Here is a 23,232-nt window from a genome sequence, read left to right as displayed (position 1 = left end):
CAATACACAGAAGTAGATTTTTTTAAACCTGCATACTTAGTTAAAATAAATGCATGTTAGCATGTAAATTGTGCCGCTTCTCTTGCTTTCAGAGTCAGGGTATATGCAACAGTTTGGGCCACCTGGCTCGTAGCGAACTGTGTTTCTTCCTAACAAAGACCTTAATTAATGTGCCATAATGTTACATAATTTTGACATAACATTGAAGATTATGCAATGTAACAGCAATATTTAGACGTTGTTTTCAAAATTATAGTTTACGGATTTGACCATTATTAATGTCTAAGGCTCAAATTTCTGTGTGTTTATTATAATTAAGTCTATGATTTAATAGAGCAGTCTGACTGAGCGGTGGTAGGCATCAGCAGGCTCATAAGCATTCATTCAAACAGCAGTTTACTGCGTTTGCCAGCAGCTCTTAGCAATGCTTGAGGCACAGCGCTGTTTATGACTTCAAGCCTATCAACTCCCGAGATTAGGCTGGCAATACTAAAGTGCCTATAAGAACATCCAACAGTCAAAGGTATATGAAATACAAATGGTAGAGAGAAATAGTCGACGTGTCATCATTCCTATAATAACTACAACCTAAAACTTCTTAACTGGGAATATTGAACCACAAGCTTTCATATGTTCTCATGTTCTGAGCAATGAACTTAAACAGCGTTTTTACATGGCACATATTGCACTTTTACATTCATCTCCAACACTGTTTTTGCATTATTTAAAACAAAATGAACAAGTTTCATTATTGATTTGAGACTAAATAGATTTGATGTATTATATTAAGTTAAAATAAGTGTTCATTGTTCATTCAGTATTGTTGTAATTGTCAATAAATCGGTATCAGCATTTCAAAAATCATAAAATCGGTCGACCTAGAGTTCAAATTACTTGTTAAATTTCTTATTTTTTTACATGATTATTCTTCATTTCTTATAGTATTTTTTTTCTCTTAAAACTGCTTTGTTAGTTAAAGGCTTGTCAGTAAGCATGTCACTGTAAGGTCTACACTTGTTGTATACGGCACATGTGACAAAATGTTTTGATTATTTGGTTCCCACCCCCTCCGGGACTCAAAAGTGGCCCCCTGAAGAGGTTCAAGCATTCTTGTGGGTTTAGAATAGGCAGTGTTTTTCTATTAAAAAGTAGCAGAAACCTAAAAAACCTGTGGGAAATCTGTCTTTGCCATGGTATCATTTTAGCATTGAGTATCGTTTTGGTATCGAGTAAAGTGATACTAAACCTGGTATCGAAGTCAAAGTTCTGGTGTTGTGACAACACACCCATTCCAAAGACCTGTCTGACTGCATTCTGTGAGTGCCTTAGAATCCTTCTTTGAGGAGATCCCAGGTTGGTCACAGGAATAAAAAATGAACTGAAATATTTACTACAAAAACACAAGAGAAAAAAAAACAAAAAAAACAAGTAATGCCTCCCACTGCCGGGATTGGAGAGAAAGGTTACTGGTCAAAAGCAGTACACTGTATAGGGAACAGTAGGGCTGGAAATTGCCAGGGACCTCACAATACCACCCCACCCCAGTGACTGAAAGGGGGCGTGAAAACCACCCCACCCCAGTGATTGAAAGGGGGCGTGAAAACCACCCCACCCCAGTGATTGAAAGGGGGCGGGAAAGAGGAACAAGCTACACTTGTCAAAGTCCACTACCTGACCAAAAGTCACCTGCTCGTCAAACATTTCACTCCAAAAATCACGAGCATTAATATGGAGTTGGTCCACCCCTTTGTTGCAAGAATAGCCTCCACTCTTCTGGGAAGGCTTTCCACTAGATGTTGGAACAAGGCTGTGGGGACTTGCTTCCATTCAGCCACGAGCATTGGTGAGGTCAGGCACTGATGCAGGCCAGTCAAGTTCTCCCACACCGATCGAGAAACCATTTCTGTATGGACCTTGCTTTGTGCACAGGGGCATTGTCATGCTGAAACAGGAAAGGGCCTTCCCCAAACTGTTGCCACAAAGTTAGAAGCACAGAACCATCTAGAATGTCATTGTATGCTGTAGCGTTAAGATTTCCCTTCACTAGAACCAAGGAGCCCAAACCATGGAAAACATCCCCAGACCATTATTCCTCCAGCTCCTCTGCCATGGAAATCCATTTCCTGAAGCTCCCGATGAACAGATGTGCGGACGCTGCTTCCAGAGGCAGTTCGGAACTTGGTAGTGAGTGTTGCAACCGAGGACAGATGATTTTTACACGCTACGCACTTCAGCGCTCTTCCGGTCCTGTTCTGTGAGCTTGTGTGGCCTACCACTTTGCGGCTGAGCCGTTGTTGCTGCTAAACATTTAAACTTTACAGTTGACCAGGGCAGCTCTAGCAGGGGATACATTTGACAAACTGACCTGTTGGAAAGGTGGCATCCTATGACGGTGCCACGTTGAAAGTCACTGACCTCTTCAGTGAGGCCATTCTACTACTGTGTGTGTCTAGGGAGATTGTATGGCTAGGTGCTCAATTTTATACACCTGTCAGCAACAGGTGTGGCTGAAATAGCCAAATGTACTAATTTGAAGGGGTGTCCACCAATGTTACCTCTAAGCTGCATGTGAGTGGGCACACAGTAGCCCGAAACTATTCCCATTAGACTACACCCCCTTCTGCAGAGCACAGAAGAAATATCTGCCCACGGAGAGAAGCACAAGTTTGAACGTCACTCACTTTTCCCCGTTAGTTAACACCATTAACGCTTCCCATTAACTGTGGCAATTTCGATCGAATCAACGCAATATTAGTCACTTTCAATGCAACATAACCCGAAACAAAAAACGAATCGTGTGAGAGATTTTGTTGTAGGCAGAACGCGTGTCGGGATAGGATTCTAATTCTATTGCTCACGACTCAAACTGTGCTCTACACAGACCGGTGCAGCATAACCAATCAGAGCTTCAGTAGGCCTATCTGCAAATAGACCATTGCCATGTATGGATCTGTGCCATTCACTTTGAACTGGACTGTGTTTACAGCTGAGGTCCTGAGTAAATGTGCTTGTTTTGAGATAAAAGCAAGAGCTGCATGTAACCACATGTGCACATTGTGTTCATACCCTTTGCTAGTTAGTGAGTTATTAGCCCAGTTATAGGTCATTTGTGGACAGCAAAAGAGGAGTGATTTCTAGACATCTTTTAAAAGCGAGTCAGTGGGCAGTGTTATATTTTGCGACAGCCTTGAAGAAGCTAAGCAGCCAATAAGCAAAGGGTAGTATCATTTGTTTGATTCTCTGTAATAATGCTATGGTTTATTGCATCAAAGCACATGTTCAGTCACCTTGTCTGAAGGATAAGTTGATGAACAGCTTAATGTCAAGTCCTGCATGTTTATTTCAAAGGTCTCATGGAATGTAGGACTACATTGAACACCAAACATTGGCTGCTACTGTAGGCTGAATGACAGAACAGCTATTTGCATGTTAAAATGTTATGGGATGCATTTTTCCCATTCTTTGGGATGGTAAGCCACTCTGGTAAGCCTACATTATAATCAAATAGCCACAGAAGCCTACTTGGCTTAAAGTGGGTACAGCCACTGTGTCCACAGTTGCACAGAATTTTCACAACGGTGAGGTTTGCGCTCAGCAGACCTGAAATTTGCTCAGTGCCTGAAAACAGAGGGAACATTGGTGTCCACATTCTTTTGTATATATATAGTGTAGTCTGCAACATGAGGCGTGAGAACACTCTCGTACTCAATTCCCCTCCCTGCCTCAGAGCATGCTAGACAGTGCTATTGTGGTGGAAAGTGGGCTAGAAGGGAGTCACCAGGCAACTGCCTCTGAGCTTTTTAATGAGTCATAATCTCCCGTCACCAATCTAAATCAGGTCCCTTCCAGAAGGCTAGCACCCCGGGTCGGGGTTTACTTTAGCCTGTCTTAGAGTGACAGGTGAGTGGGGTCTGCCATTTTGGGACTTGCACAAGGCAAACTCAAATCAAGCCCAAATGAAGTATTTCTAACTATTTCAATAGATTTTGAAAATCAGGTCTGCCGTCCTGTTCTACGCGGGCTGGAAGAGATGGTGTTGGACCTTTAGTAGGACTGGGGTTTCCCAATGTTAAGGGGAGAGACGGGGAAGTTCCGTGTCTACAGGGTTTGGTTTGAACTTTCACTTCAATTGAAGATAGGTAACTGTTTTACTGAAGGCATTTTCAGAACGGCACGCCTGCACATGTACGAAAGCACACCATTTAGGCCTTATGGTTTAATCTAAGAACAAGTTTTAATATAACCAAACAGAATCAAGGGACTTAATATTAACACGGAGGGAGACATAACATGTGACAGCCACTTCCTGTGGCAGTCAGGTATGTGTGTTCAGATTGACTATATGTCTATGTCATAATCCTATGACCAATCACCTTGCGAAAGTAGCCTTGAGCCAACTCTGCTCAAGTCATTCATCCTCCCATGGCCTGGCGGTTGGCCTAGCCCATGCAATCACAGCCTGAGGATCGAAGACTCCAGATGCCACTCAAAAACAGTCAGAACAGGGAATGCCTGTTGCCATAACAACAAGCAGGTATCTCTGGGGAGTGGACAGACAGGAGCTCCATCGGGACCAGCTCCTGTCCCTCCAGGGGAACAAATATTAACACTGACAAGCAGGAGGTGCAGCACCAGGAGGCGCAGGGAGAGAAAAGAGAGAAGCTACTGTATTGGACTTTGCATCCTGTCCAGGGGGTCTACTTGTACATAATGCTGCCTCACGCTAGATAAACAGGAGATTGGCCCATAGGGCAGAAGCCTTTCTGGCTTGGACAAGGCTTACCTACAGTTCTAAGACCAGCTAACCGCCCACAGCTGCCAACCCAGTGTTTTCCATTGGCGTCAGGTAATCAGCCGGTCACATGCTCATTTTCCCCTTCACATTAACTAGGCTAATTTCCTTTTAAAAGTTTCTATTGACTCATCCTTTGAGCCCTCTCCAGCTACAATAAACGATAAGCATCTTCTCGCAATCTATTGAGAGGATAGGCGGTCAGTCAGTCAAAGTGAGTGATGACAGGAAAACACAGACAGAAAAAAGCGAGAGGTTAAACTCGCAAAAATCTGTCAAAAATAAGCCCAATGCGTTTCTATGGGTTTATTTTGGACCTAAATCTTGACGCCTGCCTTCGCGCCTTTGGGACAAACACTCCCACTGTTAAGGCGGAGACATGAGCATCTCGTTATTATATACAGATCTCTTGTTGCAGTCGAATTTCTTTACATGGAGGGGCATGATGCTCATGAATTATCAAGTCCCATGTAATGGAAGTAGTAACGATGAGTTGAAATCCACGACTTATTGTTTCACACATTTATTTAGAACCATTTTATTTGTGTTTCACATAGCCAGCCACACAGAGTAGTAGAGTAAGTCGCTCTGGATAAGAGCGTCTGCTAAATGACTTAAATGTAAATGTAAATGTAGAGCATAGTAGGCTATTTACTCTGACAACTGAACAGCAAGCGTTAACTAGTTTATAAAAAGGTGCCCGAATAAAGTCTTGCATCTGGACAAGTAAACCAAAGAAAATACCTTCTTATTTTGTTGCCATGTCGGCGGATTGCTCAACAGTGGCTCTCAACTTGGAGTGACTCGTCTCACCATGCAGTGTAGCCTACCGAATCACATCGGAGAGAGAGCTGTTCATTTGGCTCCCTCATTTGCATAGGCTACTGGTAGCAGGCCTAAGCTTTTTGCAGTTTATCTGAAGATAAATGATATAAACATTAGAAGATGGTGAATCATCACTGCAGGAACAATAGGTAGTGGACTGCATCATTCTGGCCCAAATATAATAATTAGGGCCCTAGTGGAATCCATAAACTCAACAAAATTCAGAAAAATGTTGACATTTGCGGGGAATCAACTAAATGTATTGAACATTTACTACTTAGCCAAAGTTTATCATAAGACATGAACAAAATGCATCAGGGGTTTCAAATTTCATGCAACTTTCTGAAGAGGCAATGAGAACGCGCCCGTGTGCAATACACACATCTACCAGATCTACCAGATGGAAGCTTTCTGAAGAGGCAACGAGAACGCCCCCGTGTGCAATACACACATCTACCAGATGGAAGCTTTCTGAAGAGGCAACGAGAACGCCCCCGTGTGCAATACACACATCTACCAGATGGAAGCTTTCTGAAGAGGCAACGAGAACGCCCCCGTGTGCAATACACACATCTACCAGATGGAAGCTTTCTGAAGAGACAACGAGAACGCCCCCGTGTGCAATACACACATCTACCAGATGGAAGCTTTCTGAAGAGACAACGAGAACGCCCCCGTGTGCAATACACACATCTACCAGATGGAAGCTTTCTGAAGAGGCAACGAGAACGCCCCCGTGTGCAATACACACATCTACCAGATCGACCAGATGGAAGCTTTCTGAAGAGGCAACGAGAACGTCCCTGTGTGCAATACACACATCTACCAGATCGACCAGATGGAAGCTTTCTGAAGAGGCAACGAGAACGCCCCCGTGTGCAATGCACACATCTACCAGATCTACCAGATGGAAGCTTTCTGAAGAGGCAACGAGAACGCCCCCGTGTGCAATGCACACATCTACCAGATCTACCAGATGGAAGCTTTCTGAAGAGGCAACGAGAACGCCCCCGTGTGCAATACACACATCTACCAGATGGAAGCTTTCTGAAGAGACAACGAGAACGCCCCCGTGTGCAATACACACATCTACCAGATCGACCAGATGGAAGCTTTCTGAAGAGGCAACGAGAACGTCCCTGTGTGCAATACACACATCTACCAGATCGACCAGATGGAAGCTTTCTGAAGAGGCAACGAGAACGTCCCTGTGTGCAATACACACATCTACCAGATCTACCAGATGGAAGCTTTCTGAAGAGGCAACGAGAACGTCCCTGTGTGCAATGCACAAAATATATATTTAGGAAAAAACAGAAACCTGAAAAACTCAATTCATTAATTGTTTTAAATAATGTGGGCTATTTACTTCATTTGTTTGTTTTGATAAAATGCCTGATTGATTTCTACTTTGCTGGTTACTATGTACATGCGGTAAAAATGCAGATACTGACAGATCAGGCTTCAGGTCTCCACCACAGTAAGTCCATGCCACAGGTTGTGAGGAGCCAAAAATCTCGCTTCTTTATCAAATCATTATTTTTGTCACATGCTCCGTAAACAGGTGTAGACTAACAGTGAAATGCTGACTTACGTGTCCCCAACAACGTAGAGTTAATAATAAACAATAACATGCTGGTTGAATAGAAAAGGCCCCCGCCGAGAGCAGAGAAAGTGGTGGCAATGCAATTTAAGAATTGTTTAAGCAACCAGGCTTGTTCCAAAACAGTCAAGTCACCACAGATTCTATACCAACCAAGACAACAGCAAAACATACTCGTGTCTACAAAAAGTGTCAACGCCACACTAAATTTGTCAATGCCATTGCCAGAGAGCGCACAATAGGCTACCTATTGAGTGGTACGTTTAGGACCAGATTCTGTCTAACTGGAAAGATGGTATTTACAGCAACTATCACAATAGAAGATCCTGTATTCCTGTTACAAGAGGTGGGAGCAGAATCAAGAAGAGGCGTCAGTGCTGGCTAGCCCTCCATGCCCTCTTTATAACCAGAGAATTGTATTCATTTCACTCGGCAAGTCAGTTAAGAACAAATTCTTATTTACAACGACAGCTTACAGTAAACAGTACCAATAGCAGCGGAATGATAGCCGGTGTCAGCGTGGTGCAGGGAAACGCTACCTACTGATACAGAATCAGATATGTAGATGTAGCCAATGGTTAAATGTAGGATTAAGTGTGGTGTAATCTGATCCCAGACTTGTGGGCCTCCCTTGAGTGTTCATAGGAGGACATGGCGGAGAGAGAGAGCCAAGTGGATTTCAGGACCAGCGAGTGCAGAGCACTCCCTCCTCCCCCGAAACACGCACCAAACCAGAGGATATAGATCCTCTCTCAAACACTCCAGCCAGAGCCCCAGGGGCATGAACACGTAGATGGGCTAATCTGTTACACAAGGCAGACTAGAAGACATGACATGCTCATCAACGCCACCTTTCATCAGACAGACACCCTGTGGTCAAACCAGGCCCAGCGCCAGCTACACAGACAGCGCGCCCCCCCCTCCCCCGGTGACCCTTGCCTAGCCTCATGTTACTGTACCTGCCACGGCTACTCTCAGCTTTCTCAGTTACAGTAACCAAGGCTGAAGACTTCCCCTGTTGTCACGCTCGTCTTTCTTTATGCTGCTAATGCAGAGAGAGGGGGACCTTCCTCTGTGTGCAAAATGTCACACCATTTCGCGAAGTGTCGGCAACAGACACCCCCCATCAGGTTCCCATACATAAGACAACTTCACTATTTGACAATAAAATATACAATTCTGGCCACAACAACTAAAGTAGTAATGTAGACCAAATGACAATGGACCACAGCAATGTCTAGTACCATCCAGCATCGAGAAGACTATCAGTGTTCAAAGCAGACAATTCAGTTGCGGCATGTGAGCAAACATTTGTTTTCACGATGACTCACACCATGTTTACTGCCAATCCAAGCCCCAGAGAGAGGGATCAACACTTCAAGCCCAGACTGATCAGTCACTTTTGTAATGTTCCTCCATAAAAACTCAAGGCTATAATTTTGGGCAGGTGCGATGATCCTAGATGTGTGGCTGTGTCTCAAAAGGAGCTGATCAAAAGTAGAGTAGGGAATAGGCCAGGGTGATTTGGGATGCATCCTGTGCCCAAAGCTAACCTGAATCAGGGCAATATACTGTACAGCAGAAGACAAACAGACAGGGAGTGGGGTGTGATACCGGTATGCGTAGCATGGAATCTGGTGAATGAGGCCCTCCATGCCTGGCCGTTGAAAGCTTGCCCTTGGCGTCAGGCTGTATACATGTGGGTTGGCTGAAGGGAGCTATTTCCAGAGCGGCTCCTGGCTCCAGCCTTGTACGTCAATTAGCTTTATGATAAAGCAGTTCAGTGAAACCCACTAGGGTTGTCACTATACCATTATATCCATACTCAGAGGTATCGTAGAAAGAAAACATGAAGCGAACAAACTTTGCTCAGGAAGACAGTCAAGGTGTTGGAGACAAAACAGCCCAATATCACACAGTTTCTTTTCCAAGCTATAGCACACCATATTTTGAACAGGCATTATTTTTGTATTTTTTTTAAGATCCAAAAAGAGTTGTCTGCTTTGTTTTATTTTTTGACATAGATACTGGTACCATGAGAACCCTACTTGAAACAATAAAATAAGCTAGCAAGGTCCTACAGGAAATTGATTTACAGTCAGTCAATTGAACCAGATTATATTTATGATATACAGTGCATTCAGAAAGCATTCAGACCTTGACTTGTTCCACATTTTGTTACGTTACAGCCTTAATCTAAAATGGATTCCAGGAATGCACGATATGTCGCTAAGCATATCGGAGTCTGCTGATATTAGATAAAAATGCCAACAATGGCATAGACCCGATGTCAAGTTAAACACCGATGTGCAAAACCGATGTCAAAATTGACATGCATACCTATATAAAGTAGGTGACATAATGACGCCATGAAAAATACATGGCGTCACAACAGGAAAATATTAGGCGCACACTTCCAACAACTAAAGCTCAGTCATTTGAAAGAGTAAGAACATTTCAGTGAGACAACGCAAAGGCGAAACCAACTAACGCCAAGATAATGGCATTCATTGCCCTCTGTCATGGATGTTGTTGGCTTTCGCTGACTGGTCCAGCCCCGGTACACACTATTTATCAGATGTTGCCCTACCGGAGTTACAAACACAATTATTGAATCCATTAGGGATGCACCGACATGACCATTTTTGGCCACTACGATATCTGATATTTTCCTTGCCAAAAAAAAAATATGATTATTTAAAATGTTTGCGATCATTTAAGCATTCTAGTACAGTTAAATAGTTACACGCAGAAACTCCCCAAATACAGATGTGCCAAGCTTGTAGCATTATACCAAAGGTGCCTCAACAAAGTAGAGTCAGTTGTACAACAATGCCTTCAACTGAAATGTGTCTTCTGCATTTCACCCAACCCTTTTGAATCAGAGAGGTGTGCCTTAATCATTTACATTTACATTTTACATTTAAGTAATTTAGCAGACGCTCTTATCCAGAGCGACTTACAAATTACAAATTAATCGACAGCCATGTCTTCGGTGCCCTGGGAACAGTGGGTTAATTGCCTTGCTCAGGGGCAGAATGGCACCTTGTCAGCTCATGAATTCAATCCAGCAACCTTACGGTTACTGGCCCAACGCTCTAACCACTAGGCTACCTGCCAGCCCAGGTAGGGTAGCGTCTGAACTTATGGAAATATCATATTTCCATTAATTTGAATAGATTTGCAAAAATGTCTAAAACCCTGCTTTACTTTGTCAATGTGGGGTATTGTGTGTAGATTGACGTTTTTTACAATTTAGGCAAATCGTTAAGCGGATTTCAATGGCTAGATAGCTATGAAATCTGGATGTCAGAAGGTGAATTCACCAATTTGTAAGTCGCTCTGGATAAGAGCGTCTGCTAAATGACTTAAATGTAAATGTAAATGAAATTTCACAGCTGTTCAAGTCAACTTCCTCCCCAAATGCATTTCCTCAAGTCCGCTTGTCTCTGAATTGTTGACAGTGTTACAAAAACCAGAGAGCAGAACATACGTTTGCCTTGGTTTGAGTGTGAACTACTAGCTAGTTAACCAGACATTACCCGATGAGAACCCAAGACAACAACCATGTCTCAAAATATGCATTTGTCTCGATTTAACCACCGGGGATATCAAATTGGACAGCTTGTACAGTGTATGTTACCTTAACATCCAATCTCGCTTCCCCTGACAATGTTGCCGTGCGCTCGGTAGTGTGCGTGAAGCCTTGGCAACAGAAGACAAGTGCATTCGGGTAATGTTATCGTGTTACACCGGTCCATAGTCAACGGTAGGTCCGACCAAAACTCGGTACATCGAAACCAGACAGCGACGTTTCCAGTACAACACTGGGTAGTTAGGCTAGAGATAGTTGCCCTTGTTCCTGTTCACATGTAGCTAAGGTAGCTAGAAGCAATACGTATAGCTAGCTATACATCAGTGGGTACTGTGGACTCATCACCTAGCAACTTAGCAAACAGGCTAATTATATTTGGCTAGCAAGCCTTCTCGATCAGTTAATTCATATAGAGGACAAAATATAACATTGACATAAGAAACGGTCTTGTAAAAAATAGGCCGATGTTTGTATGTAACTAATGTTTACCCAACAACGTTGACTAGCCCCTTCTCCGTCTTAAGGCATGCAACTAGCTACCCTGCTAAAGTTATGCTAACCAGCCGGTTACAAGCTAGGCAGTTCAGAAAATAAAAATTGGACACATTGGGCTGGAACTGTTAGCCAGCTATTCGTTTGACCTACACTATCACTAACAAAGCTATCGGGGTGTATAAACAGAAACAAAACTAGTTCTCGAGTAATACTTTGACGTAGTTGGTTGACTAACCACAATACCTCCTAGTTAGCTGGCTCGCGTTCGTTAGCGTGGTTAGCTTGCATGCTAACTAAACGAACCTTATCTTCCTATAGCTAGTTACCGGCGTTACGCAGGAAACGGGCAGCTGACTGGCTAACGTTAGCTGTTGTCGATGTTAAGGCTTTTTCGATAAAGCCTACTACTCGTTCGCTATTAAATGTTTAATTTAACTTGACGAACCTTGGTGTTTTGCCAACATTTTCTGTAGATCGGCGAAGCTGCAAAGTTGGAAACGACTTACTTAGCTGCCATATCCCAGCGTTAGCAGGCTAGCCTTAGCTAGCTACTTTCTTCCCAATAAGACTGACGCTGTAGCGAAATAGTTATCTGGGTTTTTTGTGTGACAATGTATAACGATATGAACAAGCGTTCTTACTTACAAAGAGCAGGCTGGACATTGAAAACCAGTGACTATCCCGGAGAATGTGGATGGGGAGCAGTAACTGCTGTCAGATCTTTTTAGTTCCTCTTGTGGGTGAGAGAGCTCACAACTGTTGGGAGGAGTTTCAAGGTGGTAATCTCGTTAACGTCACTCGGAACGCAAGAAAACCAGGGATCACAAACCAACAATGTTTAACACATTTTTTGTAATATTAAATCCTCGAGATATATTCTTTATTTCAAGTTGAGCAATGGTAATACCGCGTTCATGTGCTAGTCGGAACGAGGAATCTCAGAAATGTCCGATTTGGTAACTGGTTGTACCTATACACGTGCCGCGTTCAACGAATCAGCATATCGGACATTTCCTTTTTACCTGTTCCGACTATAAATGCTCCGACTCATCATCACCAATCTCTGAGTGACGAGCATCAGGACTCAAGAGTTGGTAAATTGAGCCATTGGGAGTGTTCGAGCGGATCATTTTTGTCAAGCTTGGCGGTCGTTGTTCAACGCCTTTCAAAGTGTATTGCATTATTTACCAGTTGTCCACTTATGTGTATATGTTGAGTGCATGAATTTGACCCAAAAAAATAATGTGGTCCAAAGGTAATACAATTTTTACTGCAAATTTCTGCAGTTGCTCTTCACCAACGTCATCCTGCATCCATCGCCTGTATTGTGGGAGGCTCTATTGCCAACCAATCATTCGGGTGTTTTTTACCCAAGTGAATGTGACCAAAGACATGACTGAAACATAATCCAACTTTTCCGCAATTCATGTATACAATTGATATATACAAATTAACGTGATTTTTGATGCTCTTTCTCACAGATTGATTGTACAATGTACACACATGATTTCAATTGGTTACTGTGTGATATGGGGGTTGCAGCCATCTTTATTTCGACATAAAGATAAACTTTTATAAACAATGGCAACAACACTGCCATGTTGATCTGAGCCTTGCTTTTGGAAAACCATAATATTGTCCAACTTTCATCTGTGGCAGATGCACCTGACTTCAACCCTGGACATTTGTCTACAGTCTGTTGCTTTCGCCTTAAAACTCAAACGCACCAATTTATGTCCACCTAGTTAGATTACCTCCAACCAAGCCTTGTCCTGTTTTACTAGCCATGTTAGAGTAAAACAAACAGTCAAGCGATGATGTAATCGCTTGTTTTGTGTGATTGGCTATAGAAAATATTGGTCAGACACAGCCCATAGCTTTTTTTATGTATATGGCTTAATCATTGATTAATCTAATGTCATGTTATGAATAGAGGAAATATAATAGTAACACCATGTGTGAATATGTATCCAATATGATAAATCACGTTATTCTCTGACATTATTCTCAATTAAAGAAATAGGTCCTCTGTTTTGGTCCACGTTACCTTTTAGTGAGACATAAACACCACCTCGTGGTCAATTGCACTGTCCCTTTATAATGGGGATTCTTATGAGAAACAGAACATTGAACAAAGCATTGTCAATGTCATTAAAATAATAAAGTAGCTTTTGACAAATGTGCCAACACTATATAGGCGTACTTGCAACCAAAACGTTTAATTGAACTGAACACCCTCGCAGATTGGTAAAAAAACTAAAATTGAATACATTTTATTTTATGTTTAGTCTATTTTCTCTGTTTTAACAGATTACCCATTGAACTAGCTAATTTCACATAAACTCTTGAATTTTAGAAATGTACCAGTCCCCCACCCTAAGTGTGTACTGCTGCTACAGTAAGGGATACAGCTGATACAGGCGCCCCCTGGTGGTGAGTAGTAGTAGTAATCAAACAAACAAAAACATTGTGGGAGACAACGCGGATGTCTACAGAGACTAGATGGTGCTTACCAATTAAAGTTACATCATCTTGGAAGTACTTCTGAGTTGCGTGATGTCGTCTCTCGTGGTCAGGTACAGTGAAGTAGTCAATTAAGAGGCAGATTTCAGCAGCAGAACAAACTCAAATCAAGTAAAATAATAGCTATGATATTATTTTGACAGCATAATTAACTAGCTAGCTAACTACTGTAGTTGATTTAGGCCTGCGCCCTCTACGTTCGCTATGATCAGGTAAAAGTCTGGCTAATACCTAACTCGAAGTCCTCCCGACTTCAGTCTGGAAAGGCTATTTTGATTTTGTCGGCACGATGTGTCGATAATGAGGGGAATGTTATTTTTTCCTGATTGGTTCTCCTCAGTCTTTCTCACTCAAAACCACGTGGACAACCACACAGCCCCTTCAAATACAACTGTTGGATTTTCAAATCCAAACCACATGAGGTCTCAATTCCCCAGGAAAGAAAATACATTTGAGAGAACCAATCAATGTTCAGCTAGAAACAAAAGCACAACTCTGTGTGAATTCTGCATTAACAACGGCCTCCTGTCCAGACCAGTGTGTCTTAGCTCTCCCTCCTTGTGAGTTATGTGAGTGGCTTCAGCCAGACTCGATAGGCCACCCACTTTTCCCAACTGGACATCTTTGTGAAGAGTAGCAGCTCTTGCTTCCAGTGTGTGTGTGACAGGCAAAAACACACAGTCTGTTTGATGGTTGTAGATGTGGTTGTTATGCTCAGTCTAGTGGAGTCCTTACCAGACCATGGAACATTGATACCATCAGGTGGCTCTCTTCTAGATAAGACACCATACACATTACTGGTTATTCTCCAGAGTGACTTGAGGCCAATATCTTCATTGGTACAGTACATACCATTCTGAGAGCAAATTGGATAGCCTATGTACAGTCTTTTATACTAAGCCCCAGACACAGTACACATACACTACTAATACTCCCTGTAACCAAATGTGATGTGTGTTTCACATGGATGTGGAATCTAGATCATCATAAAAATCAACACAGATATACAATAAAGTATTTATTGATTTGGTATCAATACAATCAAGTACTGTAGATTTTGTATAAGCAGACAAAACATTTTCAATCAAAAAGAGTGCATTTTATACGCATATTGCATAGAGAGCACACAATAGCCATGTATAAGACAAAACAATCCTATAGGTTGATACATTGTACATTACACACAAAAACATGTTTTTTTAAATCCACAAAAATAATCCTTCATGAACAATGCTAGAATGCTAACTAGGTGTTCTAAATGATCTCGTTCAATGCTGTTAAATACCATTTATACCATCTAGGCTTCGGTGGGCGGTTTTGGCGTTACTGTTAAATTATCACAAATGTATAAAGACATCTTCATTAAGGTCATGTGCAAATTAAAATGCCCATTTGTATCTATCTCATTTGTATCTATCTCCAAACTATAACATCTATCTCCAAACTATAACAAACAAATATCCCTTAAAACCGAAGCAAGGCGTATTTTATATAGTTTTTTGAATCATTGAATAGAAAACAAGTCTTATCAGTTTATGATCAAGGCAGTACATTTGGGAAAAATTATTTGCACACACTGCAAGCTCTGAAACCAAGTGACATTGTCTGTGACAAGGAATAGACAAGGAGAGTAACAGTCTATCCGACCACACCGCTCAAACATGGCTTTCCGAATGTCTGATATACAGTACATAACAAGAACAAGTCTTGAATTGTCTAGTAGACTTACACAACAGTAATGATACACAAACTTTGCTTAAGGATGTTCAGGTTCTGATGAGAGGATTAGGGGGCACCGAGACTAGTGAGAGTGCATTGGATAAACCTAAAACACTGAACGTGAGACACGAGGCTCAACTCAGTCAAAACCGATGACCGTTTCTCCAGAACATTTCAAAAACATCATTCTTTAGACACAGCTATACAGCAAGTGTTTTAATATGCAGACAACAGAGCAATATCCCTACATTCATTATTCTTCTTATTTACCACACGAACCTGGATAAACATTGTGAATGAATGTTGGCCTCAGGTTCTCAATCTGAATACAACTTCCTCTTGGGTATTGTTACAGAAAGAGAACTCAAAATCTAGAAAAATAAATGGGTGCTACCTACCATTCTGCTATATCCACCATGAATAGCATCAGGGCAGTCTAAATGGTGTATTTTCACCATTGATGACCAATAGTAAATATATCTAATGATGGAAACATACTATATGATGCCCCTACATTGAACTTACAGCAAGGGAGTGTGATATACTGTATGATATAACCTTGAGCCCAAGGTCACTAGAAAATGAAGGTCTTCACGATAAACCTTCATGTTTTTATTCCAACATTACTGTCGTATATCTTTGAATACATTTCCCACGTGTCTATTTGACGTTTCTCCTCTTTGCATGATGTGTTGCCCACTACTACAACCAATCAAATTCTTCTCTTTGCATGATGTGTTGCCCACTACTACTACCAATCAAATTCTTCTCTTTGCATGATGTGTTGCCCACTACTACTACTAATCAAATTCTTCTCTTTGCATGATGTGTTGCCCACTACTACTACCAATCAAATTCTTCTCTTTGCATGATGTGTTGCCCACTACTACTACCAATCAAATTCTTCTCTTTGCATGATGTGTTGCCCACTACTACTACCAATCAAATTCTTCTCTTTGCATGATGTGTTGCCCACTACTACAACCAATCAAATTCTTCTCTTTGCATGATGTGTTGCCCACTACTACTACCAATCAAATTATTCTCTTTGCATGATGTGTTGCCCACTACTACTACCAATCAAATTCTTCTCTTTGCATGATGTGTTGCCCACTACTACTACCAATCAAATTCTTCTCTTTGCATGATGTGTTGCCCACTACTACTACCAATCAAATTATTCACTTTGCCTGATGTGTTGCCCACTACTACTACCAAACCAAATTCTTCTCTTTGCATGATGTGTAGCCCACTACTACTACCAAACCAAATTCTCCTCTTTGCATGATGTGTAGCCCACTACTACTACCAAACCAAATTCTTCTCTTTGCGACATTGACCAAGCTATAGGACCATACATGTGCATTTAGGTAACCTTCATGATGACACACATTTCCTATTTGAACCACATCAGATCTTCAATTCAAAACTGTGGTGGAGTATTAACTAGAAGTGCATGACTCAGAAAGCATGTTCCATGGTCTCTGCAGTTCATCTGTCACCCGGGTAAAGTGTTAACGGCTGGGAGTTAAAAAAATAGATACGGACAAACACTGTACTGCACTAGGAGAACTCACACAGCAAATACCCTTCTCACCTTTGTCCCACCGTTTCTCCCAGAAATAACAGAGCCATTTTAACTGTTATGCAAGAACAATTTCACAACCACAGGGCCTCTCTCTCACTCCCTCCCTCTCTGTCAGTCTCTCTCTTTCTCTCTCTGTCACTCGCTCCCTCCCTCTCTGTCAGTCTCTCTCTCTCTCTCTCTCTCTCTCTCTCTCTCTCTCTCTCTCTCTCTCTCTCTCATGACTTATTATGGAGATTCATGTATGGTCATTTCCAAAAGTGAACCTTCTTTCATATCCTGTCACAAGACTTCTACTAGGAATATACTGTGGCAACATCAGATGTTCCATTTAACCAAGCAATGGACAAACCATGTTAGTTGTGGATGTATCTTTCGGTGGAAAATGAATGTATAGCCTTTATGTTATACTGAGGCTTATGGAGGATTGTACATTGTTACTGTACATTTGTCATCACAATGAGATAATAACGATAGCACCAAATACTGGGAGCGTTGTGTAAGATCATTTGAACTGCACCCAATGCACCCATTGGGTTTCATCTGAACCTTGAAAGGGTTACTCTGTAGAAACATGTTGGATGGCCTTTAGCCGGTTGTTAATGTGAAAGATACTAGGGCATTGATTGCTAGGCCGCAGCCATGGCGTTAGCGGACACAAGAAGCAGTGATGTCATCAATATGTGTGTGCCATAGAGCACGCAATGAGGGTGACATGGGAGCTGCAATGCAGGTAGTAAATGGGAATACCCGCAGAATGGATCGATGCAGGGAAACATGACATTGATCCGACTGCATTTGGCCCACAATTTCTGTCTGTTAGCTGACGCATAATGTATTTATTAATATAATGATTAACTTACACATTTATTCATATATTTATTTATTTGTCTATTTAATGTGTTCTATATACAGTATTTATAATTCTTTAGGTTACTGGTTTAGATATTGATGCTTTGTCAAAGAAGAGGAAAACGTGGGAAAGCATGGTTACTTTGGGATGTTTAATACTGCTGTCTCTCTGTGTCCCCTGCTTTGTGTGGATCTTACACAAGTTGGATAGAGCAAAGACTTCTTATTGGTCAAGTCATAGCCATGATCCAAAACCGTCACCTTCTAGAATGACCAGCAATGACTTCTTATTGGTCAAGTCATAGCCATGATCCAAAACCGTCACCTTCTAGAATGACCAGCAATGACTTCTTATTGGTCAAGTCATAGCCAGGATCCAAAACCGTCACCTTCTAGAATGACCAGCAATGACTTCTTATTGGTCAAGTCATAGCCATGATCCAAAACCGTCACCTTCTAGAATGACCAGCAATGACTTCTTATTGGTCAAGTCATAGCCATGATCCAAAACCGTCACCTTCTATAATGACCAGCAATGACTTCTTATTGGTCAAGTCATAGCCATGATCCAAAACCGTCACCTTCTAGAATGACCAGCAATGACTTCTTATTGATCAAGTCATAGCCATGATCCAAAACCGTCACCTTCTAGAATGACCAGCAATGACTTCTTATTGATCAAGTCATAGCCATGATCCAAAACCGTCACCTTCTATAATGACCAGCAATGACTTCTTATTGGTCAAGTCATAGCCATGATCCAAAACCGTCACCTTCTAGAATGACCAGCAATGACTTCTTATTGGTCAAGTCATAGCCATGATCCAAAACCGTCACCTTCTAGAATAACCAGCAATGACTTCTTATTGATCGAGTCATAGCCATGATCCAAAACCGTCACCTTCTAGAATGACCAGCAATGACTTCTTATTGGTCGAGTCATAGCCATGATCCAAAACCGTCACCTTCTAGAATGACCAGCAATGACTTCTTATTGGTCAAGTCATAGCCATGATCCAAAACCGTCACCTTCTAGAATGACCAGCAATGACTTCTTATTGATCAAGTCATAGCCATGATCCAAAACCGTCACCTTCTAGAATGACCAGCAATGACTTCAGCACCGGCCTCTCATAGAACCAGAAAATTAGCACCCAACAGACAACTAGAAGTTGACTGTCAAAACATCAGAGCATACTGATAAACAATGATCCATCGATCCTTATAACAGGTATTCAAAAAAATATGTTAAAGTAAAGTGAAAAGTATTGGATATTATTTAAGGAAGGAATTGTTTCTTGAATATACTCTTCATACTGTATGTGTAATGGTACATCTTTATGTGAAATATTGATTTAAATAGGAAGGACGCGCACACAGAAGGAAATGGGAGGTTTTTGTGCAGGAAGTGACTGCAGCCAGGGGAAGCAATCAGAGCCCCAGGGTCTGACAATTTCATCCAACTGATGTCAGAGCATTTGGGTAGGATGTGCAGTCACATGGGTAGGTCTAATGCTACGTTCATAACGAAGTGGGAAGGTGGTATTTACCACATACGACTGGGGAAAAAACACTTTAGTGCTCCTCTAACTGGTAATTACTAGTGGGAAACTTGTCTATCATCGCTGAGCTCCGACTTCTCCCACATGTTGACTTCCAACGTCACCTACTAAGGAAATTATAACAGTATTTATGACAGTTAAATGCAACAACAAAACATTATTTATAAAAAGCAAGCTATTAATATGGTTTTTAAACACTATAATATTTTACAAGCACGATAGCTGTTAGCCAATCGGCGTTTCTCAATGAGTTCAAAGAACGTGAATGCATCCAAATGGTATTTACCACCTTCCCAAATAGTTATGAACGCAGCATAATAACTGTTACTTAGACAAAGTAAGGCACTTAATAGTCCGAATCCAATAAACAACAACAATACAGACAACGATGACAAAATAATAATAACAATTATGACAATAATTATAATAATATAAGCTAAAAAAAACAAACACGGAAAAATAAAAAAAACAGACATTTTAAAGAAAGAGATAAAAACAGAGCACAGCATGAAGTATCCTTCTCCTGCTTTTTAATTCTCCATCTTCCTTTCACAACGTCTTTTCCTGTCGTTGTTGATGTTGTTGATGATAACATTATACAGGTGGTGTTATTCTGTTATGGCTGCTGGTGTTTTGATACAGGGACATCAGAAGGCACCCTAGGTGATAGTTGACTAGCAGGCCATTATGTGGGACAGAGCAGGAACCCTGAGAAGGACGAGTGGATGTATTCGGTGGAGTAGAGCCCGTTAGCCTGATCCGAGGGCATCTGCATCCACACCTGGTCGTTCTCCTTCAGCTCAAGGACGGCGCTACCGGACGCCTGGTCCATGTAGCCCTTCTTGTACTCGTCGTAGGTGTATGTGGCTGGAACATAGTTCTTGTACAGTGCCACCCACAGACTGAATCCCTTTACATGCACGTGGTAGGCAAAGTAGTAGACGCCAGACATGGGGCTGGTGAAGATACCGGTGGCAGGGTTGTAGGCATTCTGCCCGTTGTACAGGGTCCTGTCGAATTTGATGGGCGTCCCGGAGGGAGGGAAGGCTGTGGTGAGGATGGCGGTAAACGCGGGCGCCAGGGTGGCGGAGAGATCTGCACGGCCAAACTGTGGTTTTCCGTTCCTCCCGTCTGGTACCTCGTCCCCACCCAGCCCTGAATCCGTTAGCCCAGCCACCCCGGTTTGTCCGTTTCCTGCAGGGCCAGGGGGCCCGGGTGGCCCTGGAGGGCCGGGGTTGCCGTTGAGTCCAGAGTTGCCGGGCTTTCCTGGGGGACCTTGGGGACCTGGAATTCCTTTTTCTCCGAGCTTGCCCAGACCTGGAAGACCCGGCAGCCCAGGTTCGCCCTTCAGACCTGGGATACCCTGTGGCCCCATTGGCCCTGAAGGCCCCTGCAGACCGGGGATTCCAGACTGGCCTCTTGGTCCTGGAGACCCAACAAACCCAAGCTCCCCTTTTGGTCCAGGATTGCCTAACAGACCAGGATTTCCTGGCAGGCCTATGTGCCCTGCCTCGCCTTTGGGCCCAGGTTTTCCGATAGCCCCGTTAGGGCCCGGGAGCCCTTTGTCTCCAGGAATGCCTGGTTTTCCAGACATACCACCAGGACCCTGGTCCCCTCTGATCCCTGGCAGACCTGGATGCCCCTGTGGACCCAACTCTCCCTTCAGGCCAGGCATGCCGTGTTTTCCTGAAAGCCCCATGGGGCCCTGTATTCCTGGTGGTCCTGGCCGTCCATCTGGGCCCATGTCTCCTGGCTGTCCCGCCATCCCAGGCTCTCCCTTATCTCCAGGGACGCCTGGTCCCCCGAAAAGGCCCTTGTCTCCCTTTGTCCCTGGTAGACCAGGTTTGCCGTAGCCAGGACCTCCAGGAAACCCTGGAGAACCCCTCTGTCCTGGCTCACCTTTAGGCCCAAGTGGACCGGGTCCTCCAGGCAATCCATCATTACCAGGCTTGCCCAATCCGACAGATCCTGGCTGGCCTTGCGGCCCTGGACCTCCAGCCTTCCCCGGCTCTCCTATTCCTCCTGGGAGCCCCTGGTCCCCTTTAGGCCCAGAAGGACCAGGAAGCCCGTCAAGTCCTGGTTTTCCCATGCCCTGATTACCAGCTGGCCCTGGGGGGCCCCTGAGCCCATTGGGGCCCCTGGTTCCTGGCAATCCAGGATTCCCATTGCCATTCTCTCCCTTGAGTCCACGCTCCCCAGGATTTCCAGGCCCACCTTTCTGTCCTGGTTCTCCACGAGACCCAGGTTGGCCACTCCCACCGGGAAGGCCAGGTTTGCCATTAAGAGACAGGCCAGCTGGGCCGGGGAGACCTGGTTGACCTGGAAGTCCTCTGGGGCCTGGTTCACCCCGGAGTCCAACCTCTCCATTATTCCCAGGCATCCCCTTAATTCCCCCTTTTCCTGGGAGACCCGGAAGTCCTGGCTTCCCAATGCCCGGAAAGCCTGGAGGCCCCTGAAGGCCAGGCTGGCCATTGAGACCTGGTTTCCCCAGCCCTGGTTTTCCCGGAAGTCCCGAGGGCCCAGTTGGGCCTCTAGGTCCAGGTTTTCCTTGGGGCCCTGGCTCGCCCTTTACGTCCATCATGGGTGGCATGTCTGTAGGAGAAAATGGAAGATCAAAATGGAAGATCATGTGATTACCTGGTCATCCCCTTTCAAATCCTTCATTATCTTACAAAATGTATCTTAAATTTTGAAAAATGAAACATTTCCAAGGATTCGTCCCAAATGACATCTCCAATGCTTCCCAAATTCCCTATATAGTGCTCTACATTTGACCAGGGCCCTAAGATAAATAAGGTGCTGTTTGGGACATAGCCCCAGTTTTTTTTTCTTTAGTCAGTGACTTGGCTCTGTAAATAGATGAACAAAAGCTTTGTAAATATGTCCTTAAGACAGCACTCAATAACCCTGGATTTGCAATAACCTATAATTGATTTTACAGTTGATTGAAAGAGGCATTCCGTTCAAGTCACAGTAAACTGAATTGAAAAACCTACAGTGAATACTGTATAGATATGGTTCTACATACTGTATAGATATGGTTCTACAATGCATCTGCATTGCCAAATTCATGTCATTGTCTAATTATTTTTGTTTGTCAAGACAATGATGCAGGGAATTGAGGAACAGTAGTCAGGTTAGGTTCTCCTTTAGAATGTGGAATATTGGACTCGCTGATCTAGTAGGAAGCGAGACTGAACAGTTTTTTTCTGACAAGCTTAGACCCACAGTAGCTTTGATCAGCACTTGGTTTGGTATGAGGTTTAAGTAAACACCATTAAGTGGCCACCGGGAGTTTAGAACTGGGCACGTGGATTTGACAACAGCAATCATCCCATTCGTCTGTCCTGTCATTGTTGATGAAAAACTTGTATTTTGACTTACACTTATTAGAATAAAACCATGAGCTGGCGCCCACCCAGAACAGTTATTTTGTGTGGAGGTACTGAATAGTGGCGAATAAACTATCAACTATATCAAATAAAGAGAGTCGCATACCTCATATATAAACTCCCACCCTGAAGACGGCACAGTGATGCCGAAATGTTGGTGATTTACCCAATAAATAACTGGGAGTTTATATATGGAGTGTGCGATTCTCTTTATTTTTTATAGTTTATGACATACACTTATTAAACATCATCAAAATAAAGTAGATAGGAATTTCTGTTGATTTGCTGG

At 43.0% G+C, this 23,232-nt stretch overlaps 2 protein-coding genes across 3 annotated transcripts in view; both read right to left on the bottom strand.

Annotated features, from left to right (window-relative positions):
* Positions 1-12,249, bottom strand: part of LOC135549583 (protein tyrosine phosphatase type IVA 2-like) — a 50,282-nt gene extending 38,033 nt beyond the window's left edge. The window contains exon 1 of one of the 2 annotated variants that reach the window (XM_064979675.1): positions 11,952-12,249. The gene's annotated coding sequence lies outside the window, so the exon portion shown is untranslated. The remainder of the gene's footprint in view (positions 1-11,951) is intronic. The other variant, XM_064979674.1, reaches the window with a different exon arrangement.
* Positions 12,250-14,838: 2,589 nt separating this feature from the next.
* The window catches only part of LOC135549573 (collagen alpha-2(VIII) chain-like), a 95,808-nt gene continuing 87,414 nt past the window's right edge, over positions 14,839-23,232 (bottom strand). The window contains exon 3 of the mRNA XM_064979652.1: positions 14,839-22,143. Within this exon, the coding sequence (XP_064835724.1) occupies positions 20,237-22,143 (1,907 nt within the window). The 3' untranslated portion in view covers positions 14,839-20,236. The remainder of the gene's footprint in view (positions 22,144-23,232) is intronic.

This window comes from Oncorhynchus masou, chromosome 12 (genome assembly GCF_036934945.1).
Source record: "Oncorhynchus masou masou isolate Uvic2021 chromosome 12, UVic_Omas_1.1, whole genome shotgun sequence".
NCBI classification, from domain to species: domain Eukaryota; kingdom Metazoa; phylum Chordata; class Actinopteri; order Salmoniformes; family Salmonidae; genus Oncorhynchus; species Oncorhynchus masou.
The sequence above is the reverse complement of the archived record's forward strand: the minus strand, read 5'-3'. Positions and strand labels throughout refer to the sequence as shown.